Raw genomic sequence first — 21,393 nt, forward strand, 5'->3', positions numbered from 1 at the left:
CCACGGGGAAAGGAAGGATATAATTATCTGTATTGCCATGTTAGCATTTTTCTATGTTTGCAGCCATTTTCTTTTAACCAGTATTTTTTAAAAAAAAAAACAACCCAATTTTATATTGATTGATCCTACTCTTAGAAACAAACTTTTTTCATGCCCTCCTTTCTCCAGGCAATTTATTAGATTACTTTATATTGTTTCTCTCTTATAATTGTGTGTGTTTTACTAGTTTAAGGTTTTGCTTTAAATATTTTGTTTACAATGCTAAGAAAATGTATTTATACAGCCACTTCAGACATATTTCTGCTCTACTGTCTTCTTCAAGTAGCATCCTTGAGAGTTAGTAATATAAGAAGATAAAGACAGTTGCTATTATAACTAGTTCAGTCAGTAGATAACATCCAGTGACTTGAGGATACACTGGCAGGGGAAAGTTTTAAATAGACAATCAAGTAGGAGGAAAATAAATGAAAAAAACCTGATTATACTCAAGTAGTCCACAACCAGTATTCTGCTGTACTGATAAGCTTGACAGGCTAATCAACAAATTCTTCTAAGTTTAGCATCCTTATGTGGAAAAGCCAGAGATACTAGGTTTGCAGAACTGAAAAAGACTTTTGCTAGTTAGAAGAACAATTTTTTATACAGATAGTCCTCGATTTGCAACTATTTGTTCAGTGACCATTCGGAGTTATGGCCTTGCTAATGAAAGAACTGATGGCTGGTCCCTTAAGATATGACCATTGCAGTGCCTCCATGATCATGTGATCAAAATTTGGCACTTGCCAGCCTGCTCACACTTATAACTGCAGAGATGCTTCAAACTCCCTACCTGCTTATACCCGCCCCCCCTCTCTATTCCCTTTCAGGTCTTGGCACTCCATAGCTCCTGCTGCCCCAGCTGAATCTTCATACTCCTGCTGCTGACCAAGTATGCCTGCCATGGCCCTTTGCAAGGTAGCTGCTGTTTGAACAAGGTTTTCTTCTCCAAATCACACACAGCAGTCTCTTCATGAGGCCTAGGGAAGAAGGTTATACATGGCCAGCAGCTGCTTCACAAAAGGCCAGGGCAGGCACACCTCATCAGCAGTGGAAACAAGAAGACAGCAAAGGTCAATGGAGCAAGGAAGGCTCTCTTGAGTAAAGGGTGTGGTGTGGGCGACTTGGCTAGGAAGGCTTCAGCTTTGCACTGCACTGCTGGACCAGTCTGGACTATTGCACTGCACTGTGGCTCAGGACTTTCTTGGAGCCTTAGAGATGTGATGCACCTTTAAGGCCCTTTGCACCAAGCTGCTGGGCTGTGGTGGCTGCGGCTTCCAAAGGTGGATGTGCTGGGGCTCAGCATCTTCTATGCTGAACTGTGGGTGTGCCAAGAAGACTTGCAAAGCAGGTGCAGGTGGGCCAAAAGAGCAAAGATGGGGAAAACAGGAGTAGGGGGAGTTGAAGGGGCAGTAGTCCCTTACTTTGGCAAAAAAAAAAAGAAGGCTCAGGAGTTGGAGGGACCAAGCCAGAAAGGCTTGAATTGGGATGGGTCCTTTTGCCATAGCTAAATGATGCAGTCATGTGATATTATACTTTATGACCCCATAACTTAGTGCTAGAAATTCTGTCCCAATTGTGAATGTAACTGAAGGATTACCTGTATCAGAGAATTCTTCATCATCATTTTAATTTTTGTAACCAAGGTACAATAGCCCTATAAACATCAGTAATGGAAGTATTGTGTTTCTTTTCTTATACTATACACATATATACACATGCTAATTTTGATAGGCTCCAAATTGACATAAAGACCAAGTTTCTCCATTGTGCTAAGTTTAATAATATAGAACAAACCACAACCAGCTTAATAATGGACATGAATCATACACTATGTTTTAAAAGTCACAATGCCTGGTTTAGTACCTGCTAAACCAAAAAAAAATGCCCAGTTTAGTACCTGCTAAACCAAATCTAGCCTGCTTTAGAAAACAGTCTAAGGGAAAAAATGAAGTTAACAGATGTTGTTTATAAGGTCTGCAAGATCAGTTAAAGGATGAGATTATGGAAGAAGGTGCAGACTTTTTTTAAAAGGTAGGTTTTCCCTTTTGCCAATAATGGTTTCTGTTTGCATCATGAATACAAAATCCAGAAGTTACTTTAAGCCAATCTTTTGTCCTTAGATGGAATACACAGGCTACTCAGGTAAAAGGCAGACTTAAATAAAAACTAAAAGCTGAAGATGAGAAATAATCAGAGAAAAACAATCAGTAGAAACTTTCAAGACATTCTCTGACAAAATGAAGTTTTAGTTACATATGCCCATCTCTAGCTTAGATTCCTATTGCCAAGAGTCACAACCATTATTTCCCAGGTCACATAAAACACAACCATGATAACCACAGTAAAAAAATCTGAAATCTAAGTTGCAGCAATACCTTTTATTAATGGTAAGGCCACATATTGATTGCAACAGCAGAGGTCATGATGTCCTGCATTTTGATGGATAAGTCAGCCACACGGTTTATAGTCTTTCAGGACTCCTCACGCCTATTACCAGCTCATTCTGCCTACCTGTGGATCCAGCATGCACAGCACAATATTAAAATGTACATAATGTCACAGGAAGGCAGACATGGCCCCAACCATTACTTTGCTGACTAAAGAGTTGTGTGAAATTTCATATGGAAGTGAAATTCTTCTGCCTCTAGGAATGTTTTACCACACAGTGTACATGTACAGCTTTTGTCTTTTGTACTATGCGTGCGTCGCACATGGCTATCATGGGCAGCGTGCGAAGCAAACACTTTACCGCAGTGCTTACACTTGAAGGGCTTCTCTCCTGAATGTTGGCGGATGTGAGTACGCAGGATGCTGGAGGCGGTAAAGGCCTGCAGAGATCAAGGGAATGGATAAGGAAGTAATTAGACCTCAGAAACAAAATGCCAGAAACTGAACTCTGTAATAATCAGGGGCGCATCTCAGTAACTGAGGTATTCATAACTGTGGGGACTCTTAATCTCATGCTTATGAATTAAAGCTGCTCCTTTATTCAATAGTTTAGTTGTAGTATCCTTGCCACAAACTGGAGAAAAGCAGCTACCGTGTTTCCCTGAAAATAAGACCCTACCATAAAAGAAACCCTGATTTTTCAGGATGCTTGTAATATAAGCCCGACCCCAAAAGCCCCAGGTAACATCGTCAGCTAGATGGATGCATTTAGTACCGTATTTCCCCGAATATAAGCCATAACAAGAAAATAAACCATATTGCGTCTTTTGGAGCAAAAATTAATATAAGACCCGGTCTTATTTTTGGAGAAATACAGTAGTAGGGCAAATTCAGAATGGTTCCACCAAGTACAGCATTCTTGTGAAAGATGATCCAAATGGCTAATTGAGGGAACCAAACATTCCAATTTATAAAAAATTGAAATATTGCAAGAGAATTGCAAGAAACATATCCTCACCTTGTTGCAGTATACACATTTATACGGTCGTTCTCCAGAATGCACCCTCGTGTGCTTGTTTAGACTAGAGGACTGAGAGAAACTTTTACCACACACAGAGCACTAAAATAAGAAAAAAATATCTAATCATTCGGTAGAAGCAGTTAGATCCCATTCTGGTAGAACATAGAACTGTGCAAACATTCATATTATGCAGGTGAATTACCACACACGTTAGAGCAGTCTGTCACTGCATAACAATATACATGTGAGGCTCTGAACCTTTCAAAAATTATTTAGAAGTGCTTCAGATATCCTTGAAGCAAACCATCTTTTGGGGACTTCAGAATTTGAAAAAAAGGCGTAACTACTCTATCCCTTTGAAACATGCAAGCAATGTCCCAGTAGGAGTAGCAACACCACTTTCATCATTCTGACACACATGCCCCAGACATTCCCAAGGAATATAACCATCTTTCCCCAAATAATGCACATTAATATCTGGCATGCAGCTGTAGTCTTACTACACGACTTTTACAAATATAAACAGTTGTTTACAACCATATAGTTCTGAATTAGATTCAGAATGCCCTCTTGATAATTATTCTAGCATTGTTTATTTACCTGGGATATCTAATTGCCATCAAGGTACAAAAACAATGTCTTTCTCTGTGATAAGAAAAAAAAGCCCTTTTCTCTTCTCCCTGCCCAATTTTGGCTTATTCCCAGTCTTTATTATCTGTTAAGAAAATATGTCTGTGCTGCTATTTGTAAGGAAAATGCACAGAATGCAATGAAACTTCCAAATATATGTGTCTTAAATTGAAACTGTCCTCGTATGTATTTAAAAGTTATAGTAAGACGAGCAAAACTAATCATATGAATTGTAACAATTTTAGACACTATGTATGATGGTGCATATGTGCAATAATTCTGTCAGATGCACATACAATTCATATATTTTTTTAAAAAAACATACATACAGGTTTGTTTCCAGACAATTTGATATCCTGTTGGCAAAATAGTTTTGAAAGACAGCTCATATCCTAAGCATGCCTCCTCAAATGTATACCCCAATGAATTAAACTGCATTTACTTTTAACTTAAGTATTTACTTGAATTGCAATCGTATGTACTTCACAGAAAAACTAACAGTTTCACTTAAGCTTCCATAGCATGAAATAAATTCTATCTATCCCAATGGAAGTTCTCAGAAACTTTAAAAAATATTGCACTTATTTGCTGCTGGGTCAAACAGTTTGAATTATTGAAAATCTACTCAGAATGTTAAACATATAATCTACTTCTTAATTTCTTTTAAAGCCTCGCTTTTTGGAAATAAATGTGCTTTAAAAATGAAGAAATCATTTTAGAGGCTTAGTTTATTTGCATTGTGCTCCTAATAGTCTAAGGCCTCCCAGGAGATGATGCACAGGTGGTGATAATAAATGCCTTTCTGAGGGAGAGGGTGGTGCTTCAGTCCATTATGGCGGCTATGGTTCTACCCCTTCTTAAGAGGCCATTGCTTGATCCCACCCTACATTAAGAATTTTCATCCTGACTCCAACCTTTCCTTTTGGGGAAAGGTGGTTGAGAAGGTGGTTGCGCTGTGGTTCCAAAGGATCCTGAATGAATCCCTTTCATTTGGGATTCAGGCATGAATATGGGACGGAAACCTCATTGGTTGCACTTTTGGATGATCTCTGGTAAGAGCGAGATGGTGGTAGAGCATCTGTCTACTCTCACTCTTTTTAGCAGCTTTTTATACTATTAACCATGCTATTATTCTGGGATGGTTCCAAGGGTTGGAGGGCACTGTATTGTCCTGGTTCACTTCCTTTTTCTAAGGCCATTATTGGTGGTGCTGATGAGGAGCAACCAATCTGACCCCAAGTCCTGCCTTTCAGGATCCCTCAAGGGTCAGTATTTTCTCCATTCCTATTTAACATCTATATGAAACTTCTGAAGGAGACCACCTGTCACCATGAAGTAAGATATCATCAGTATGCTGATTGTACATGTTTGGGCAGAACTCTGGACAACCACTAGATGAGAGGATGGAGATTTCTGCCATCAATAGTTTTCTTGCTTTTGCAACTCAAGTCTGGTAACAGTTAGGATTCCTGGCTGAAAGCCAACAAGGTGCTGAAAGTCTACCTCTGTTAGTTGAACCTTCTCAGCTCAAATTAGCAAGAGAGTCACCAATATTCTTCTCTCGGTCTCCGTCAATAATGACCAAAATTTAGAAGACTACTTCTTACACACGTGTGTTTATGAGCTACTAAAATTAGAGAGCATGACTTGTGATAAAAACCTTTTCAATTCAAAGCATAAGGTAAGATTATAAATACAGACTACAAGAAATGGTAGTTGGGCTTCCATCTATCAGATTAGAAGCCTAGAACCATATTTACTCAGAAATAAATTTCAGGGTAGTAGATTTTACTTCCAAGTAAGATTGTGTACGGAGTGCTTCTTGAGCATAATTCCAACAGAAAAATAGTACAGACATACTATCTCTCTCCTCTGTCTTATGCTAATGAAGAAATGCCTGCCCCAAATCCCACTCCTAAATCCTGAGAAACTGAAAGATGACATTCTGCTTATGCGTAATACCACTCTCCTCATCACTGCTGCTTCCACTGTTGTAAATCATGGAGGACTTTCCAGAGATTCTAGTAGAATCATACCAAGAAACTGAATGCCTTACTTTATGAGGTCTGTGCTTCTCATGGACATGGAGAACGTGGATCCTCAGACGGTCCCGTTTTTCAAAAGATCGGTTGCAAAGATGACATGGGAATTTTCTGTTCCCTAGGTCCACACATCGTGTGTACTTCAGATGTTTGTCCCGGTAGTATCTGTAGGCAAAGACTTTTTCACACCGCCCACATTCATAACCTTCCACAGATTCTACAAGGAAAGGAGGAAAAATCACCCTCAGGAGCTAAAGACAACTTACAGTCAAAGACGTGGGCAACAATCGGAAGGCAAGATTGTACTGTATAGCAAAGGAAATGACTAGGGAAAGGCTAAATGAAAGATCTCTTACAACTACAGTGCTGGGGTTGCAGTATTTTAATTGAAAACCATCTATTTTTTCCATTTTCTGAAAATATATTCTATGACAACGTTCCCTTTTAATGCTCATTTTATATGTTTTTGCCTCTGCAAACCAAGTGTGGCTGCTGGACCACTTTGAAAAACATTAGCCACACATAGACAACATAGATAACATAGACAACAAAGATGTAAACTCCTATCCCTTAACATTTTTACAAATAAGGGACAATGGAAGCCATGTGAGTAGTAGTGAGTTAAATGCAAAGTAAAACACTAAATCCTGAAGATTCATTTAAGTTACCTTTTGAGGCAATACGTTCCAGCTCCCTAGGTTGGATTTCCTCAGTTCCTACATCCAGCTGGACTCTTGGTAAAGATTACAAAATAATATGGTACTTTGGACAAATAGCTTATCCTACTGTTGTCATTATACTGCTGAATGTTAACAATAGCAGAGGAAGAAGGAAACAAGTGATGCTTCTTCTCCGTTAAAACATTAAATACACAGACGACGATGCTTCTCGAGCAATCAAGAACTATGTTTGTGTCTCAACACTGAGACCCTAACTCAACACTTCAGTTTTTCTTAGAAAGAAGGATCCTTGCTTTCAACCATAAACCTATAACTCGATTGCTGGCCAAATCAAGACATTGCTTGCTTGCATAGCACACTACCCATAGTGAACTTAATGCTTGTTTGTTCTAACTACCATTTTTTGTTTGCACAATTCCCTAAAAGATTCATGGGGGCTGGGTTCTCGTAACATGTGATGGTCAAAAGACGTCTCACTGTTTGCAGTTTAACTGCTTCCCAGCTATTCAGAGGGGAAAGGTTTGCAAACTGACCTTCACTACGTTGTGGGGTTCGCTTTTCTTCTGCTGTTCCTTTGAGGCTGATAGGGATGCCAAGAAACTGTGAGTAACAATCACCATACCAGACCAGCAGTTCTTGACCAGGTGTAATTTCTTTGCAGCTTTCATAATAGATCTCCCCTTGACACTGAAGGGCTGTCAGGTTTTGCTCCTCTGGGAAGCGGGCACAGTTCACTAATGACATCCAGTTTCCAGAAGAGCCTCTGCCATCAATGAAATGACTCAATTGCCCACCTTCAAAAATCTGCAAAACACACATCTTTAAGAAATGCAGAAGTCCAGGCGTTTCTTGGGCAAGGCTTTCACGCATTTTGTTGCCCAACATTGAACCAGCTTTACTATTAGATAATTGAATGGTTGACTTCAGACAAAGCAGAAGAGAACATAAAACTTTGATATTCAGACTTAGAAGATGGATGTAATTATATATATATATATATGTTTTCTTGGGGAAAATACCTTGGGGGAAAATTTTAAAAAAATCAACAAATAAATTCAGGGATGGAGAGGCTGGTATCTAACCAGCATAGCTGTATCATACTCAGCAGGCATAGGAGTGGGATGTACATTGTTTCTGTCCCACCTTAAACCCTACTACCTTTCAACTATTCTAAGACAGAAGGTGCGATTTCATGTACCTCCCACATCAAAGAATTGTCATCATAAGTTTTAATCTCGCTGGTGTTGACCACTTTGCCCTGGAAAGGACCAAACCGAATACCCTTAAGGAGGGTTTCTGTGCAGAAGACACCCAGCTGTGGACCATCAATAAACATAGTCTGCAACACAGTCAGACCTGGAGGGAAGAAACCAAGTTGGTTAGTCAAGTCAGAGCAGAAACATCAGTGATGGACAGTAAACATTCTTCCCAAATAAACAAAAATGTACTACCTTTGGGAAGTTGCAGAGTTGATCTATCCAGAAGTTGGGGCTGACTGTCAGTATCACCTGAAAGAAAAGCAGTTATGATGAGATCAACAGGGCTTTAAAAAGAAGAATAAGCAAGAATAAACAAATGTGCTCAAATTGAAAACTCAGCTAAACTAGAACTAATCCAAAATAAACTGCCATGAATTGCCATAATACCAATGGAGCAGCAGCTCTAGTTTAACTAGCCCACTTTAACTACCTCAGTTGAGATTCCTCTTGAGATGAATCACAGAGCAAAGTGGTTCAAGTTGCCACTGAACTGTGTTTACAAAAACAACCTCTGGGTCTTGCAAAGAAGGGGACATACGCAAAAAGGGTAAGACATCATTCAGAAAAAACATTATAAGATTCTATTATGCCATCCTGGTTGGGAGTCAGGAGACTGAACCAATAGATCTGGAATGGATAAGTTAGATAAGCCTATTTTGGACCCATTTTACCTTTAAGGTATTTATTGAAAATAATTCAATATTTCATGAAATTCCCCATCCAATATTTTGTTAACAAAAATATCAACGTCCAGGGAAAATAAAACGCCAGATCAATGAGACCAATGTAATTATAACTAGGACAATTAGTAGTTGTTGTATTCCAACATAGGGACTACTGATTTTTAAAGAGCTACAATTTTTAAAGTTAAGGGCAGTTCAGGTATTTATTTATTCCACTCCTAAATGCATAGAAGTGCACAGAAGCTATCCTCTTTAAACCGTTCCACTCTTCTCCACCTCCCCCTTTTAACCTCCTTCCTGCTGCAGAAAAGGTCTGTGCTGCTGCCGATACACAGTAGTTCTCCTGCCAACCAGCATCCTTGATGCTTTGAATCGATGCTTCTTCCTTTTGCCAGGAATCAGACAACTAACTGGAAAAAAAAACATTACCAACCAAGATCGGGGCAGGTTCGAGAACTCCTTAGGCACCAGACCAAAGGTTTGCTCAGCCTTTCGAGGAAGGGATCCAGAGTCAGGGAAAAGCAGCCTCTTACTAGAAGGGCGAGCGGTTTCCAACCATCCTCCTTCCTAGCAGAATTTCAGCCCGCTTCCTCCCTCGCAATCCAGAGCATCTTTGAGCTTCAGCCCGGCCGATCAAGAGACCTAAATATCAGAAGAAACTTCCTGCGCGGTTTGGTTTAGCGGGGCTTAAAGCTTAAAGAAACGTTCCCTCCTTTCACAAAATGAGAAGTTTCCCCCCCTCTCAAAATAAGCCACGTGCGATACAATTTACAGAGCAACCGAGGGCGATTTGAGCAAAGGCGCGCCTCTTTCAAACTCGCCCGAAGCAGAAGCGAGGCTTTCGGGGTCGAGCCTGGGCGGAACTGCCCGAAGACCCGCAGCGAGAAAGCGGAGGGAGAGCGCCGGCTCAGCCGCCTCCCTTACCCGGACTGGGGCCCACCTGCCGAGAGGGCGCGCGGCTGCCTCCGCCCGGGCAAGGCGCCGTAGAGGACGGCGTGGAGCTCCTGGGCCGTGAAGCGGTAGCTGGGCCGGCGCTGCTCCGAGTCCGCCGTCCCTTCGAGGCTCCTCTTTCTGGGCGAGGCTCTCCTCCCAGGGAAGGGCGCGGCCAGCACTGGCACAGGCCGGGGCAGCGGCGGCGGCCGGAGAAGAGGAAAGGTGGGCGGCGGCGGCGGCGCCTCCAGGTAAGTGGCGGGCAGCCGCTGAAAGGGGAAAGGCGGCAGCGGAGGCGAGCACGGGCTCAGGCGCCCGGCAGCTGACGTCGGCGACTGGAAGACCACCGTCGGCCGAAGGGTGTCGAAGAAGAGCGGCGGGTGCAGAGCGGGGGCAAAGGAAGCGGCGCCGGTGGGGCAGCTGTGGAGCAGCATCAGCAAGGGCTCGCCGTCGCCCTCAGCCACGCCGGCCTCTTTGGAGGGCGCGGTCCCCGCCAACGACGAAGCCATCGCTGCGCGCCGTCAGGAAAAGACGCGGCACCTGTGAGGCGGAGAAAAGGCAGAGCTGAGGCAGCGCGCTTCTGGGGAGGGGCGGCCGAGGCCCATAATCCCCGCCCAGAAGCCTAAGCGTCGCTCCAACCTGTCTGGCGAAGAGCCGGGGTACCTCAGCTCTGGGCAGCCGGGCCCGACAGGCGTCGCCCGCTCACTCTGTGGCTTCCCGCCTCCCGCCCACTTTTCTTGAAGGAGGGGGGAGGGGGCAGCTCGGCCCGGAACCTTCCCGAACTTCCTTCAGCAGGTTGGGTGAGATCCAACGGCCCTCAGCTCGGAGGGCCCAGGGTAGGGGAGCACAGCCGCCCCCTTTTCCTGACTAGGACCTGTTGGTGCTCTTTGGACGAATTAGACCGCAGCAGTCAACCCTGCCGTCGTTGGCCGTGTTGACTGAGATTGTTGGGCACTACATTCCCATTCGCGTGAAGGGCCGGAGAGCGAGAAAACCTCCGGGAAGAGAGTAATTCTGATTCCCCGCCCGCTATATTGATGCGTTTGAGAGAGAAATACAGAGGCCGGTGTAAGTATGGCCTCTCTTTCTGCCTCTCGGGCATCACTGGGGAACGCACCGAGAGCGATGAAAGGGGAGACCTGAGAAAGGTTGGACGGCAATAGATTTTTATAGGACCGCTATCCGTGAAATGCCCTAAAAATTGACAAACCTTCTCGTCGCGTCCTTCCTTTTCAGAGGCGCTCACTGTCAGGTACGTGGGTGTAGGACTTTTAAGTAAGCCAAATCTTCCCATTTTCCCCGAGGAAAAAAAATAATTTCGTAGTTTGCTATGCAATCGCCCTTGCGAGCGTACGTACACGTGAAATATACGTGTGGATTTTATTCCTTGGGAAAGGGATATTGGACTGCAGCTTCGGTTAGTTTTAGAAAGATTTGTTTCCTCGACCGGTTTGATTCTTTTCTGAATTCTTTCTAGCTTTGCCATTATTAGAGGGCTCTTAAAAGTACATTTCTAGAAGTACGAATAAGAACTTGGTTTTAATGAGGAAACCGGCAATGAAATAATTCCCAACACAATGAGATTTACTAAATGAATAAATTGGATAGGATTACACTGCAAACGTGTTTCTCAGGGAGGGAGGTCCGTGACTGAACTACATCAAACTCTTCCTCTTCTAAAGCCGTATTTCCATACATAACTGTTTTGGGCCAAGCTGTAGTACAATTTACTCCCGAGTAAATTTGAGGCTTAGCTGGAAACGGTTTTGAGACCTTCCAGTGCAATCTCATTCCGGCCTCCTCCAAAGCAAGACGTGTTTTTCTGAACTAGTGCTTCTGGCAGAAGACCGTGCTATAAGGACCGTGAGAGGCTGTATTTCCGGCCTAGAGTCTACCGGCTTTTCTGCAGTGCCCAAGTTTTTCGTTCGCACGTGCTCTCTCTCGGCTGCTACAAGAAGGCTCTCCCCAGGGAAAAGGGCCGCGAGGATGATCGTGCGGTCAGACCTTGGTGAGACCAGAGCTGCAGAGGATGGCAGAGAAAAGGTCGCCTTGCATAAGCAACACATAAAGTGTGCGCCTAATTCAGAAAACGAGCAAGAGGCACTTAACGTAGTTTCCCGCTAAAATAAATCACGCTTTTCCTTCTGCCCAGCTGCAGAAGAGCTGCTTTGCCTACTTATGTTGCCGGCTGGGGGACTGCGGTCTCTTGCTTGGAGATCGCGGTCCTTAAGCGGCAGCCCGCGGCTTCTTCGGGAATCCCTTCACCCCTCCCGTAGTGGGCAGACCCAAAGCAAAAGGCGGAGGCTCCTGGAAGACGCGGCGCCTCCCCGTGTAGAGCGGAGTCTGTACGCCGCCGTCGGTCAGAGGCAGGGGTGGGTCTTTGCCAGCGCCCGAGGCGCCCCTCAACCTCCCAATTCTGCTTCCAGGGCTCTCCGGGTCATTCTGAGCAGCTCGATTCATCCAGCCTGCGTCGTCCACCAAGGCCGCTGCTGCCGGCGGCAGCTACGATGGGCCCGGAGGCTTTCCTCTTCTGGAGCGGGGGAACGGGGGGGGGGCTGAAGGGTGACGGGGGGCTACGGCTCCCCGTTGTGGCTTTGGAGGTCGCCAGGCTCACTTGCTCCCCGGAGCGTGGTGCTTCTTTGGCCGGCCTCGGCTGCGTGGCATAATCAGCAGCTGCACCCGAGAGGGAGCCGCGGGCTCTGCGTGGGCGACTAGCCCACCTTTTACTCTTGCCCTTCTCTCGGGCCTTCGGTTGCAGAACGCCGCTTTTCGCAGCTACCTGCTGGCGGAGAGCAGGTGTCCAGCTCGGCTTCTGCTTTCCTCCGACGGGCTTATAGAGGTAAATCGTAAATGTAGATTTTTAGGGCGCCGTGAACCATAAGTGGACACAGTCTGGTGAGAGCGATGGAGTTAGGAGCGAGCCACTTGGGGTGCATATTTATCTCCGAGGTGGGTGCAAGTGCTAGAGGCACAGAACAGACCCTGAGCATCCAAGCTGTGTTCGCACAAAACCTTGCACTAAAAATCTTGTAAGTGTGTGGCTTCGAGACATCAACCCAAAATCTGGCTGACTCGGCCTCAAACGCAATCTGGTCTGGAAACAATGCCTGGTTTACTGGACGGGCTTCCCACCTCCCTCGGAATGTGGGGGCCCCACCCGGTCGGGAAATCACGACGCCCTAAAAGTGCAAAGATTCGCCGGATGGTCAAAAGAGTCAAGATGACGGTTCAAATAAGGGAGGGGCTTCAATCTCAACTTGGTGGGCCGCCATCTTGTCTTTTTCGACCATACCTTGCAGATACCCGTGAACCTGAATCTCGCTGTAAGAGACAAAGGTGAGGAGTGGTGCGCAATTCCTTGTATAAAGTTAAGTTTCTCCCTTGGACCAGAGCCCGAATGAAAAGTTCTGCAGCGATTCTAGTTCCTGGATGATTTATCCCATGGCGGAGATTACAACCGATGGGGTCCCATCTAAGACAGGCCCAAGCGTGATGCTGCTTAACATCTCGGTCCCGACAAAGCCAGCGACATTGTTGCCCTTTCCTGAAACTTCTGTTGCGCCCAAGCTTCGCAGTTTCGGGGGGGGGGGCTAAGCCCCCTAAGCGGAGTCCGCCTTGAAGGTTCCGGCTGAGCCTTCCCTTGCAGAAGTTTGGAGCTCCCCGCATTTTCTGCCAAGGCCACCCACCCACGTGAGCCCCCAAACTCCGGACAACCGTGTCCTGGCGGCAAAGAGACGCCGCCCGCCCAGTCTTTATTGTCTCCCAGGAGTTCTGCGTCGCAAATAACTTCTTCCGATTTTCTGGCCAAGCGGCCCTAGAAAGAGCGGGAGGGGACAAACAGGCGGGCCGGCAGCTCTTGGGCCTGGAAGCCGAGCGAGGCATCGAGATTTCCAGGCCAAGGGCTAAACGAGTGGACCGAATTGGAGGGGTTTTCCTTCGGGTTTCCCGTTGCATTGAGAAGATCCACTACGGGCTCCTCTGAAGCAAAATAGGAGGAGCCGCGAAGCCGAGCCCGCGGGAGTCTCGGGTTCCCACCTTGGCGTATTTCTATTATGGCAGGAGAAAATCGGCCGCGGGTTTCGACGGGCGTCCTTTGGCTCGGACGCGCGGTTCGTTCCCCCTTCTCTTTCCCGGCCCTCGAATCGTTTCGTAGAAAGTCCCCTCCAACCGAGACCATTTCGGGAGTTAGCGGTGGGAAATCGGAGAGAGGATTCATTTTGAAAATATCCAAAAATGCTTCCGTCGAAATGGATTGCTCCGAGTTGCATCCCTCCAACCTTCCCTCAATTGATCGAGGGATTCGTCTTGGCGCTTTCTTGCGAAAGCAGGACTGTAATTACTCGTCTACCATTTCTTCATTACTTAAAATCTTGCTTAGCGGTGTGGACAATTATGTTACTATGTTGTGTTTGTAAACCTCTTTTGCTTACAAACCATTTCCTCCGAGATTCTCCTTCGTTGCTTGGAATAAATGTTGGCCATGAGAAAAGGTGTGTGTGTGGGGGGAAGAGCTGTGTCCACGGTCACAATCACCTAAACGCCTCCGATCCATATCAAGTGAACATTAACGAAAAGAATGAATCCATCCAGAAGGGAAAGGCTATGCATTTCCGAGGTTTCGGGTTCGGTTAATGCTTGTTACCATTTGCCTAACCATGGTTGGCTAAGCCTCATATGCCTTGGTTCACGCCTCGTACCCAAAATATAAACTATGTCGGTCCGCAAGCCACGCGGAGCTCGCACCATTGGCGATACCAAAACGAAAGCCCATTTTCTGCCTCAGTGCGACGAACCACCCCGCTGAAGCGTTGGGCAATTTCGGCCGCTTTTCTCTCCCGCCTCTTCTGAAAATGAACCGGCCAGAAAAGATGCATTTCCCCCCCCCCCTCCAAACAGAAATTTCCTCTAACGTTGAATCCCCGTTAACGAATCAGAAAAAGCGAGAAAAATCCACCATGACGTGTCTTAAATCAAAAGGATCTCTAAAGGCAACTGGATCAGCTTTCTTTTGATTTTCTGATGTTGGTCTCGGGCGGGGTGGTGAACGCTCGTCTTTCAGATTCCCACAAGGCAAGTAATAAGAATCGGCGGAAAGGAGTTCTGCCCACCGAGAAGAGAATCCCCCGGGAGAAACCGGGCTGAAGATATGATAGCCCCCTTGGCTTGGGGAGGAGGGGGGGGGCGTCAATGAAATATTAAATCTGACCTTCCCTTGGAGTTTGGTTAGACCAGGGGTCGGCAACCTTGGCTCTTTTATGACTCGCGGACTTCAACTCCCAGAATTCCTGAGCCAGCTACGCTGGCTCAGGAATTCTGGGAGTTGAAGTCCGCGAGTCATAAAAGAGCCAAGGTTGCCGACCCCTGGGTTAGACCAATCAGTTAAACCTTGATCTAGGACTATTTAAGGACTACCGCGCGAAAAGATAAAAAAAATACGTGATTTATTTCTTTATTTATTTACGAGAAATAAAGACTGTGCTTCTGTCTTCTTTTATTAACTGGGGAATTGCAAGAATAACCTTCGGCCCGTTTAATTGTATTCGTTCACAGCGCCGCCTTATGCAGAGAGGTTCAGAAGGAAATCCTATTGAGTTCCAAAGGATACATTCCCGGCAAAGTTTATATATTAGAATGACATTTTAAAATTAAGAAGGATATAGCTTTCCACCAAAATAATTCTTACAATATTTACCCTCGCTGATCAAATTATTTGATCAGACTCTGTAGCTTTTACAAATACAGAAATACAGGGGAATATACTTCAAAACTACCTTACAAAGTTTTCCATAGGTACTAGGCATATATGCTTATATATTCAAATGCAGACTCCACTGAACTGTTTTTTTTTGCTTAATCATAGTCAAAGCTCTTTACTGAGTATCAAGAATGTTTACTTGTAATATCTAAAATGCATTTTAAAAAGACATTCAGGTTACATTGGCATTATACACAAGGCGTGTTGTCAACAGGAATTTTAAGTCCTTGTTAATGTATTAAAAATATACAGGGAAAATGGATTAGGAAACGGAGTAAGACTGCCACCCCATTAAACGATGTTCAGTCAAGCAATTGAGAGAATAGCTATATTAATTTTTTTTGTATCTACATTTAGAAATCTTAAAACTGTTTCCAGAACACCTGGAAGTTTAAATTCAATAGGTCACTTTAAGATTAGCTATTTTTTGAGGTATTAAGAGTTATGCTTCCTCTTTCCTCTTCCTCAACTTGCATAACACTCCCCCAGATTTCCCCCCCCCCAATAGCCCACTGTGGGACTGGGAATAAGGGACTGACCCATTTCCCCAGTGGCTGTGAGGGGAAGGGAGTTAAGTCTGGTTGCCAGGTGTCACCAGTCATTTAACACACAACGATTATCATCTCTAGTCTGGTCTTCGTCCAACCCCAGTTCACATCAGTTCACACAATACCTTAAGCCATGGCTATGTTACCACTGTTTATGGAATAAACCCCAGTCGATTTTTTAGTTCATAAAACAGACTAAACTAGGAACAAGTAATTATATGTTGGCTGGCAATGTGAGTCAACTCGTAGAGAATATCTGAAAAATCTTGGAAGAGAAGAAGCTAGCCAACATTCAAGATGTAGGAAGCCCGCTCACAGTTTGGTAAGTGTGGCTGAACCATGATTTGTAAGTAGTAAGTCACAACTGGCTAGGTTCACAGAACCTTTTAAGCAGTACAACGCGATTGACGGTCGCGTTAACTGGGTTCACGCACGCAACGCGTCTCAAATAAACTACGTTTGAGTCCGCTGAGTTGTATGAGAGTCGCACGCGTCTAAGCCGAACGGCCCGCATAGCCGCGCTGGGAGGAACCCTGACTTGCTCCTTTACTTTGATTTAGAAGCGAGTGCAACGGAAACGCCTTTTTAGGAGGATTACAAGCACCAGGAGTTAAATCGCTCCCGCCCCACCCCCTAAAACAGCGTTTCCCAACCTTAGGAACTTGAAGATGCGTGGACTTCAACTCCCAGAATTCCCCAGCCAGCATAGCTGGCTGGGGAATTCTGGGAGTTGAAGTCCACGCATCTTCAAGTTCCTAAGGTTGGGAAACGCTGCCCTAAAAGACCGATTCTGGATCCGCTCGGGGGGTACTAGAAGCGCCCGGAAGGTCTGCGGGAGCCAGACAGTTCTTTAGCATGGGGAAATACCGAGTTTGCCGCCACGAACCTTCAAACATTAACTTCCTACCGTTATTCCTTACGGTGGTCCGTCTTCCTCAAGGAATCTGGGAGTTCCAGGAAATTGAGGAACAATAAATGCGATAACTCCGGATGGGGTGGGGCAGGTTGGGAAAGGACGAATAAATGGCTTTGAAGTTTCTCCAATGCTTAAATCTTTCCTGCACCTGACATCTTGCTAAAGGCTGGTCATTCTGGAAGAAGAAAAAAAAACTTCTAGAGAATCGAACGATGGTTTTCTTGCTTGCAGAAGGACACACGTTGAGGGCTTGCTTGTTGAGTTGATTTATAACCTGCCTTTATTTTGTACAACTTCAGGCATGAGACTTCGGGCGGCTCTCACCACCAATTTCTCCCTCAACAACAACCCTGCAATGTGGGTTGGGCTGAGAGGCCCCCCCCCCCAAGTTCTCTGTGCAGCTTTTGTGCCCAAGGGAGGACTCTCTCTCCTCTCTAGCACCTACTCGCTGCACTAAACTGTCTGTTGCTAATATGAGTAACTAATGTGTAAAATACATTGAACCCAAGGAAAAGGGTCTGTTGCAATCAAATGTATTTAGTATGTAGTCCAGGGGTCTTCAAACTTGGCCCTTTTATGACTTGTGGACTTCAACTCCCAGAATTCCTCAGCCAGCCTGGCTGAGGAATTCTGGGAGTTGAAGTCCACAAGTCATAAAAGGGCCAAGTTTGAAGACCCCTGCTGTAAGACAACCACTAACACCCAAATCTCTATAGTGTATACTTGTTTTACTATACTTAAATAGGTCTCCATCAAAGTGATCTTTGCATTGTGTTGGGATCGTAACACCAGGTCTCTTAACCAGTATCTGGAATTCTGGGAGTTATAATCCTGACATATTTGAAGGGGGAAACAGGCTTAGTTTCTTTTTTTATAGCTTGCTTTGCAGATGACTCATGATGTGGATTGTTAGAAAATCAAGTCACTGCGTTTGAAAGATTTTATCTCCCCTTTTCTGTGAACAAAAACCTGTTTTTTCCCCATAAACTATCACTTAAAGTATGATACAATGTGTAAATGCATCCTTAAACTGCATTCATAGCTGCATTTTTTTACTACCCAGATGACAGCAATTTGTAGCTTAAACAGGTGGTGGTCTTATTATTTACAGGTGCTATCTCACCTTTTCTCTTCCATTTTTATCTCCACAGCAAATTTTTGTGGGGTAGCCAGTGTAAGTGTTTCATAGTCTTGTATCTTACTCAGTGTCTCACCTTGGCAACTTTAAGATGTGTGGACCCAGAGATTCTGGGATTTGAAGTCCACATATCTTAAAGTTGCCAAGGTTGAGAAACATTGCCTTCACTATTAATGGTTGTGTAACAATTTGTATTCAGGGGGGAAAGAAGGCTTGGGGAAAATGTGGGACCTCATAATTATACATTTTGTTAGTTGACAAATTCAGGTGTATCATGAAAATTACAAAATCAACTGAAACAGTTCAAATGAGCAAAAGAGTATTTTAATGTTCGAAAACAAGTTGCTCAGTGTGAATCTCAGCCATGATTTTTCTTCACGTACAACTCAGTTTGTATTTTTATTGGTGTTATTTAACCTAAAGGATGGAGATGAAGTGATGGCTTATTCAAGTGGTCTGGATCTGAAGTTGCAGTTAAGCACAGCTAAATGATCGCAAGGTCTTCATACAAGCAGTTTTATGTTACCCTGCGTAAGTAAAACTGCTTGATGGTACGAAATATGAAGCTCCTAAAGTATGTCCTTGTGTTTCTAAAAATTCAATTGATTTTTGTCTCCTCTGCTGTAACCTTGTGAAAGAACTTGTCAAATTCCATGCATCTTCTTGTTTACCAACAAGATCCCTTAATCAAGGATCCTTGGGTTCAGTTTTGATATCTGGTGGAACACCAAGTCTTGTGATCCATTCTCATCTTAGGATAAATCGGCAGAGAGATTGATCTTCTATTCTTTCATATTTCTGAAATTCTGGTTTTAATTCTGTCTAGCACAGATTTCTTCAAGCTAGAGCCCTCCAGATTGGCTCATTTTTTATTTTTAATCCACTACCGCCTAGCATCTCCAATGAATATCCTAAAGTTTGGGAAAATGAATCCTACCTAAGATTTTTGATCTCCCAAGAGGTGATGGCAGGATCATAAACAAATCTTGGTGATGCATGCCTGATCCACGTCAATGTTCAGTTAGATGGAACAATTTTTTGACTGTATAACTAAAAAAGTTTTACTATTTTTTGCATGCTGGAAAGCATATGATCTAGTCTATAAAGCATATTTTAATATATATGATCTTTTAAAGAGGTATAATTGCCTTTATGTCTCTGCTGCTCAGGACTCATGGAAAGAAGGCCAACCTGGAGTTCCAAGAACATCATTGTCTATGAATTTCCAGTTGGATGAGATGAGCATTCAGATGCCTATTTGCCTGAATAGCACTATAAGGTCAGCAGATTATGAGGTACTTGCACAGTATTCTACCCAGCAATTAATTCAATTATTTGCTTCATATCATATTGAACCTAACTATATGGTCTGGTTTTATACAAATTTGTTTAAACAGTATTGCTTGATTTGTGGTTCACTGTCAAGTAAACACAGCCAAGGAGAAACGGGAATTGGTAATCCATTGTTTATTGATTGTACAGCTCCAGCTTTCAATTTGGAATCTTAGAAAATCCACACTATGTAATAGAAGTAGGCCATTTAAAAAAAATTCTGCCATTGGGAATTGGGCTGCAATCTCTACCATTCCCAATTAGTATGATTTTGGAACTGTTTAAGATTTCCATCTTAACATGTTTTAATTGTGTTTTTTTATATTGCTAAGAGTCTGATTAAGATTGTGGTGGGAGAGAAATTAATATTTGAAGGTTAATGTAAGTAGTCTCCATACATTTGTATTTGCTAATTGTTTAAGCAAAAGTAACATTTGTATCAAACCATATACTGCCTCTTATCACTATTCCTGTGTATGGGGGAAACATATTACTCCTTGGACCAGTGTTTACCTATATGCTAACGGGTTGGTGTCAATTTGCAGTGATCATATAGATTTTCTCCATAACAGTTCGTGTCCAACCTGATCCTCTAGGTGTTCCAGTAGTTCACCCATTGCTGTTGTAACAGTCACTCCATCTTTTGCACTGATCGTCATCTTTTTCCTTCCACCACCCTTAGCATTATAGCCTTTTCCAGAGAGCTACGTCAAAATATGGTAATTTGAGCCTGGTTATTTGTGATTCAAGTGGTTGATTTGTTGGCTGAGAATTGTTTGCTTATTTGTTTAATTTGAATCAACTCTGCATTGATTTGTTTGATGATGTTTGTTTTCTTGGCAGTCCATGGTATTCTCAAGAGTCTTAACACCAAAATTTAAAAGCATCAGTACTTTTCCTACCCTGCTTCTTCGGAGTCCAATTTTCATTTCCACAGTGTCACAGGGACAATCATGGCTATTCTGATCTTTAGAAGAAGAGACAGATCATATAGCATCTAAATATTTTTTCAGAAGCCTTTATGGCTGGCTGCAATACTGAGTGATAATCTGCAGTGGATGTTTTAACAGCTTATTCCTTTGTTATTAATGGTTGATCTTAAAAGACGGAAGTTATCTGCCATTCTGACATCTTCATTGTGAATTCTAAGGTTGATTGTCATTTTGTTATATTTTAGTCCCATTATTTTCCATTGTACTTCTTGACCTAAGTTATTTTATAGGTAAGGAACATTGGAGTGAAATGCTCATTGCATTTTTTTAAACTAGCAGTTTTTAAACTGAAATAAACTCAGTTTACTTGCAGTTTTGAACTACTGGACTCAGAGACCTTTAGAAATTTGTTGCTGAGCATTAAGAGATCTAATATAGATCGCAAACTACTCTCTGATTCTATATCAGCATCCTAATGGTTGTAAGGGAAGTGTTCTGTATTTGTTTTCATTGTAAAAATGGACATAGTCTTCTCATTAATGTCTCAAAGATGCTTTTCAAAAGGCAACTGAACTTTTTTTGTTGTTGAAAATGTTTTGCTTTTCATCCAAGAAGCTTCTTCAGTTCTTCTCAGTAAAATAATTGATTTTCAGTTCTTTAGGACAGGGCATACATGGAACCATAAAACTGGCCAATTCACAGTGCCTTTTAATGCAAATCAAATTCACATGTGAACATTCATGACAAGTAACTATATTCTGAACACATCTAGCAATTGTCCAGTTGAGGGACTGATCAACTTCAAGTTTTTCTTGTGTGCATTAGACAACGGTCAAAAGGGAAGAAATCAGAAGAAGGTTAGGAAGAAAGTCAAGGCTATTTTAGTAAGCTATATTGTTAATTATGAAAATGCCACCTATAACCTATTATTTCCAAGGCATACATTACAGCATTCCATTACTTCTCAAAGTCAAGAGACAAATACTGGTTGTTGATGCTTACAGCCAAGATGTTGAGGCAACAAAGGTAATGATTAGGATTCAGTATGGTTGCCGCTTACCTATTTATGAACAGAATTTTGTTAAACCATTTTGATAGAG

The 21,393-nt window shown here is 43.4% G+C and overlaps 1 protein-coding gene across 1 annotated transcript; it reads right to left on the minus strand.

The window, feature by feature from the left end:
* Positions 1–2,636: 2,636 nt before the first annotated feature.
* PRDM14 (PR/SET domain 14) lies at positions 2,637–10,181 on the minus strand (the record flags this gene model as incomplete). The annotated part of the gene is made up of 7 exons (XM_083360323.1): positions 2,637–2,867; positions 3,446–3,547; positions 6,135–6,337; positions 7,334–7,604; positions 7,999–8,156; positions 8,252–8,295; positions 9,667–10,181. 7 exons carry the CDS (start codon positions 10,179–10,181, stop codon positions 2,637–2,639), a joined length of 1,524 nt encoding a protein of 507 aa, XP_083216449.1.
* Positions 10,182–21,393: the final 11,212 nt, after the last annotated feature.

This window comes from Vipera ursinii (assembly GCF_947247035.1).
Source record: "Vipera ursinii genome assembly, chromosome: 3".
Taxonomy (NCBI): Eukaryota; Metazoa; Chordata; class Lepidosauria; order Squamata; family Viperidae; genus Vipera; species Vipera ursinii.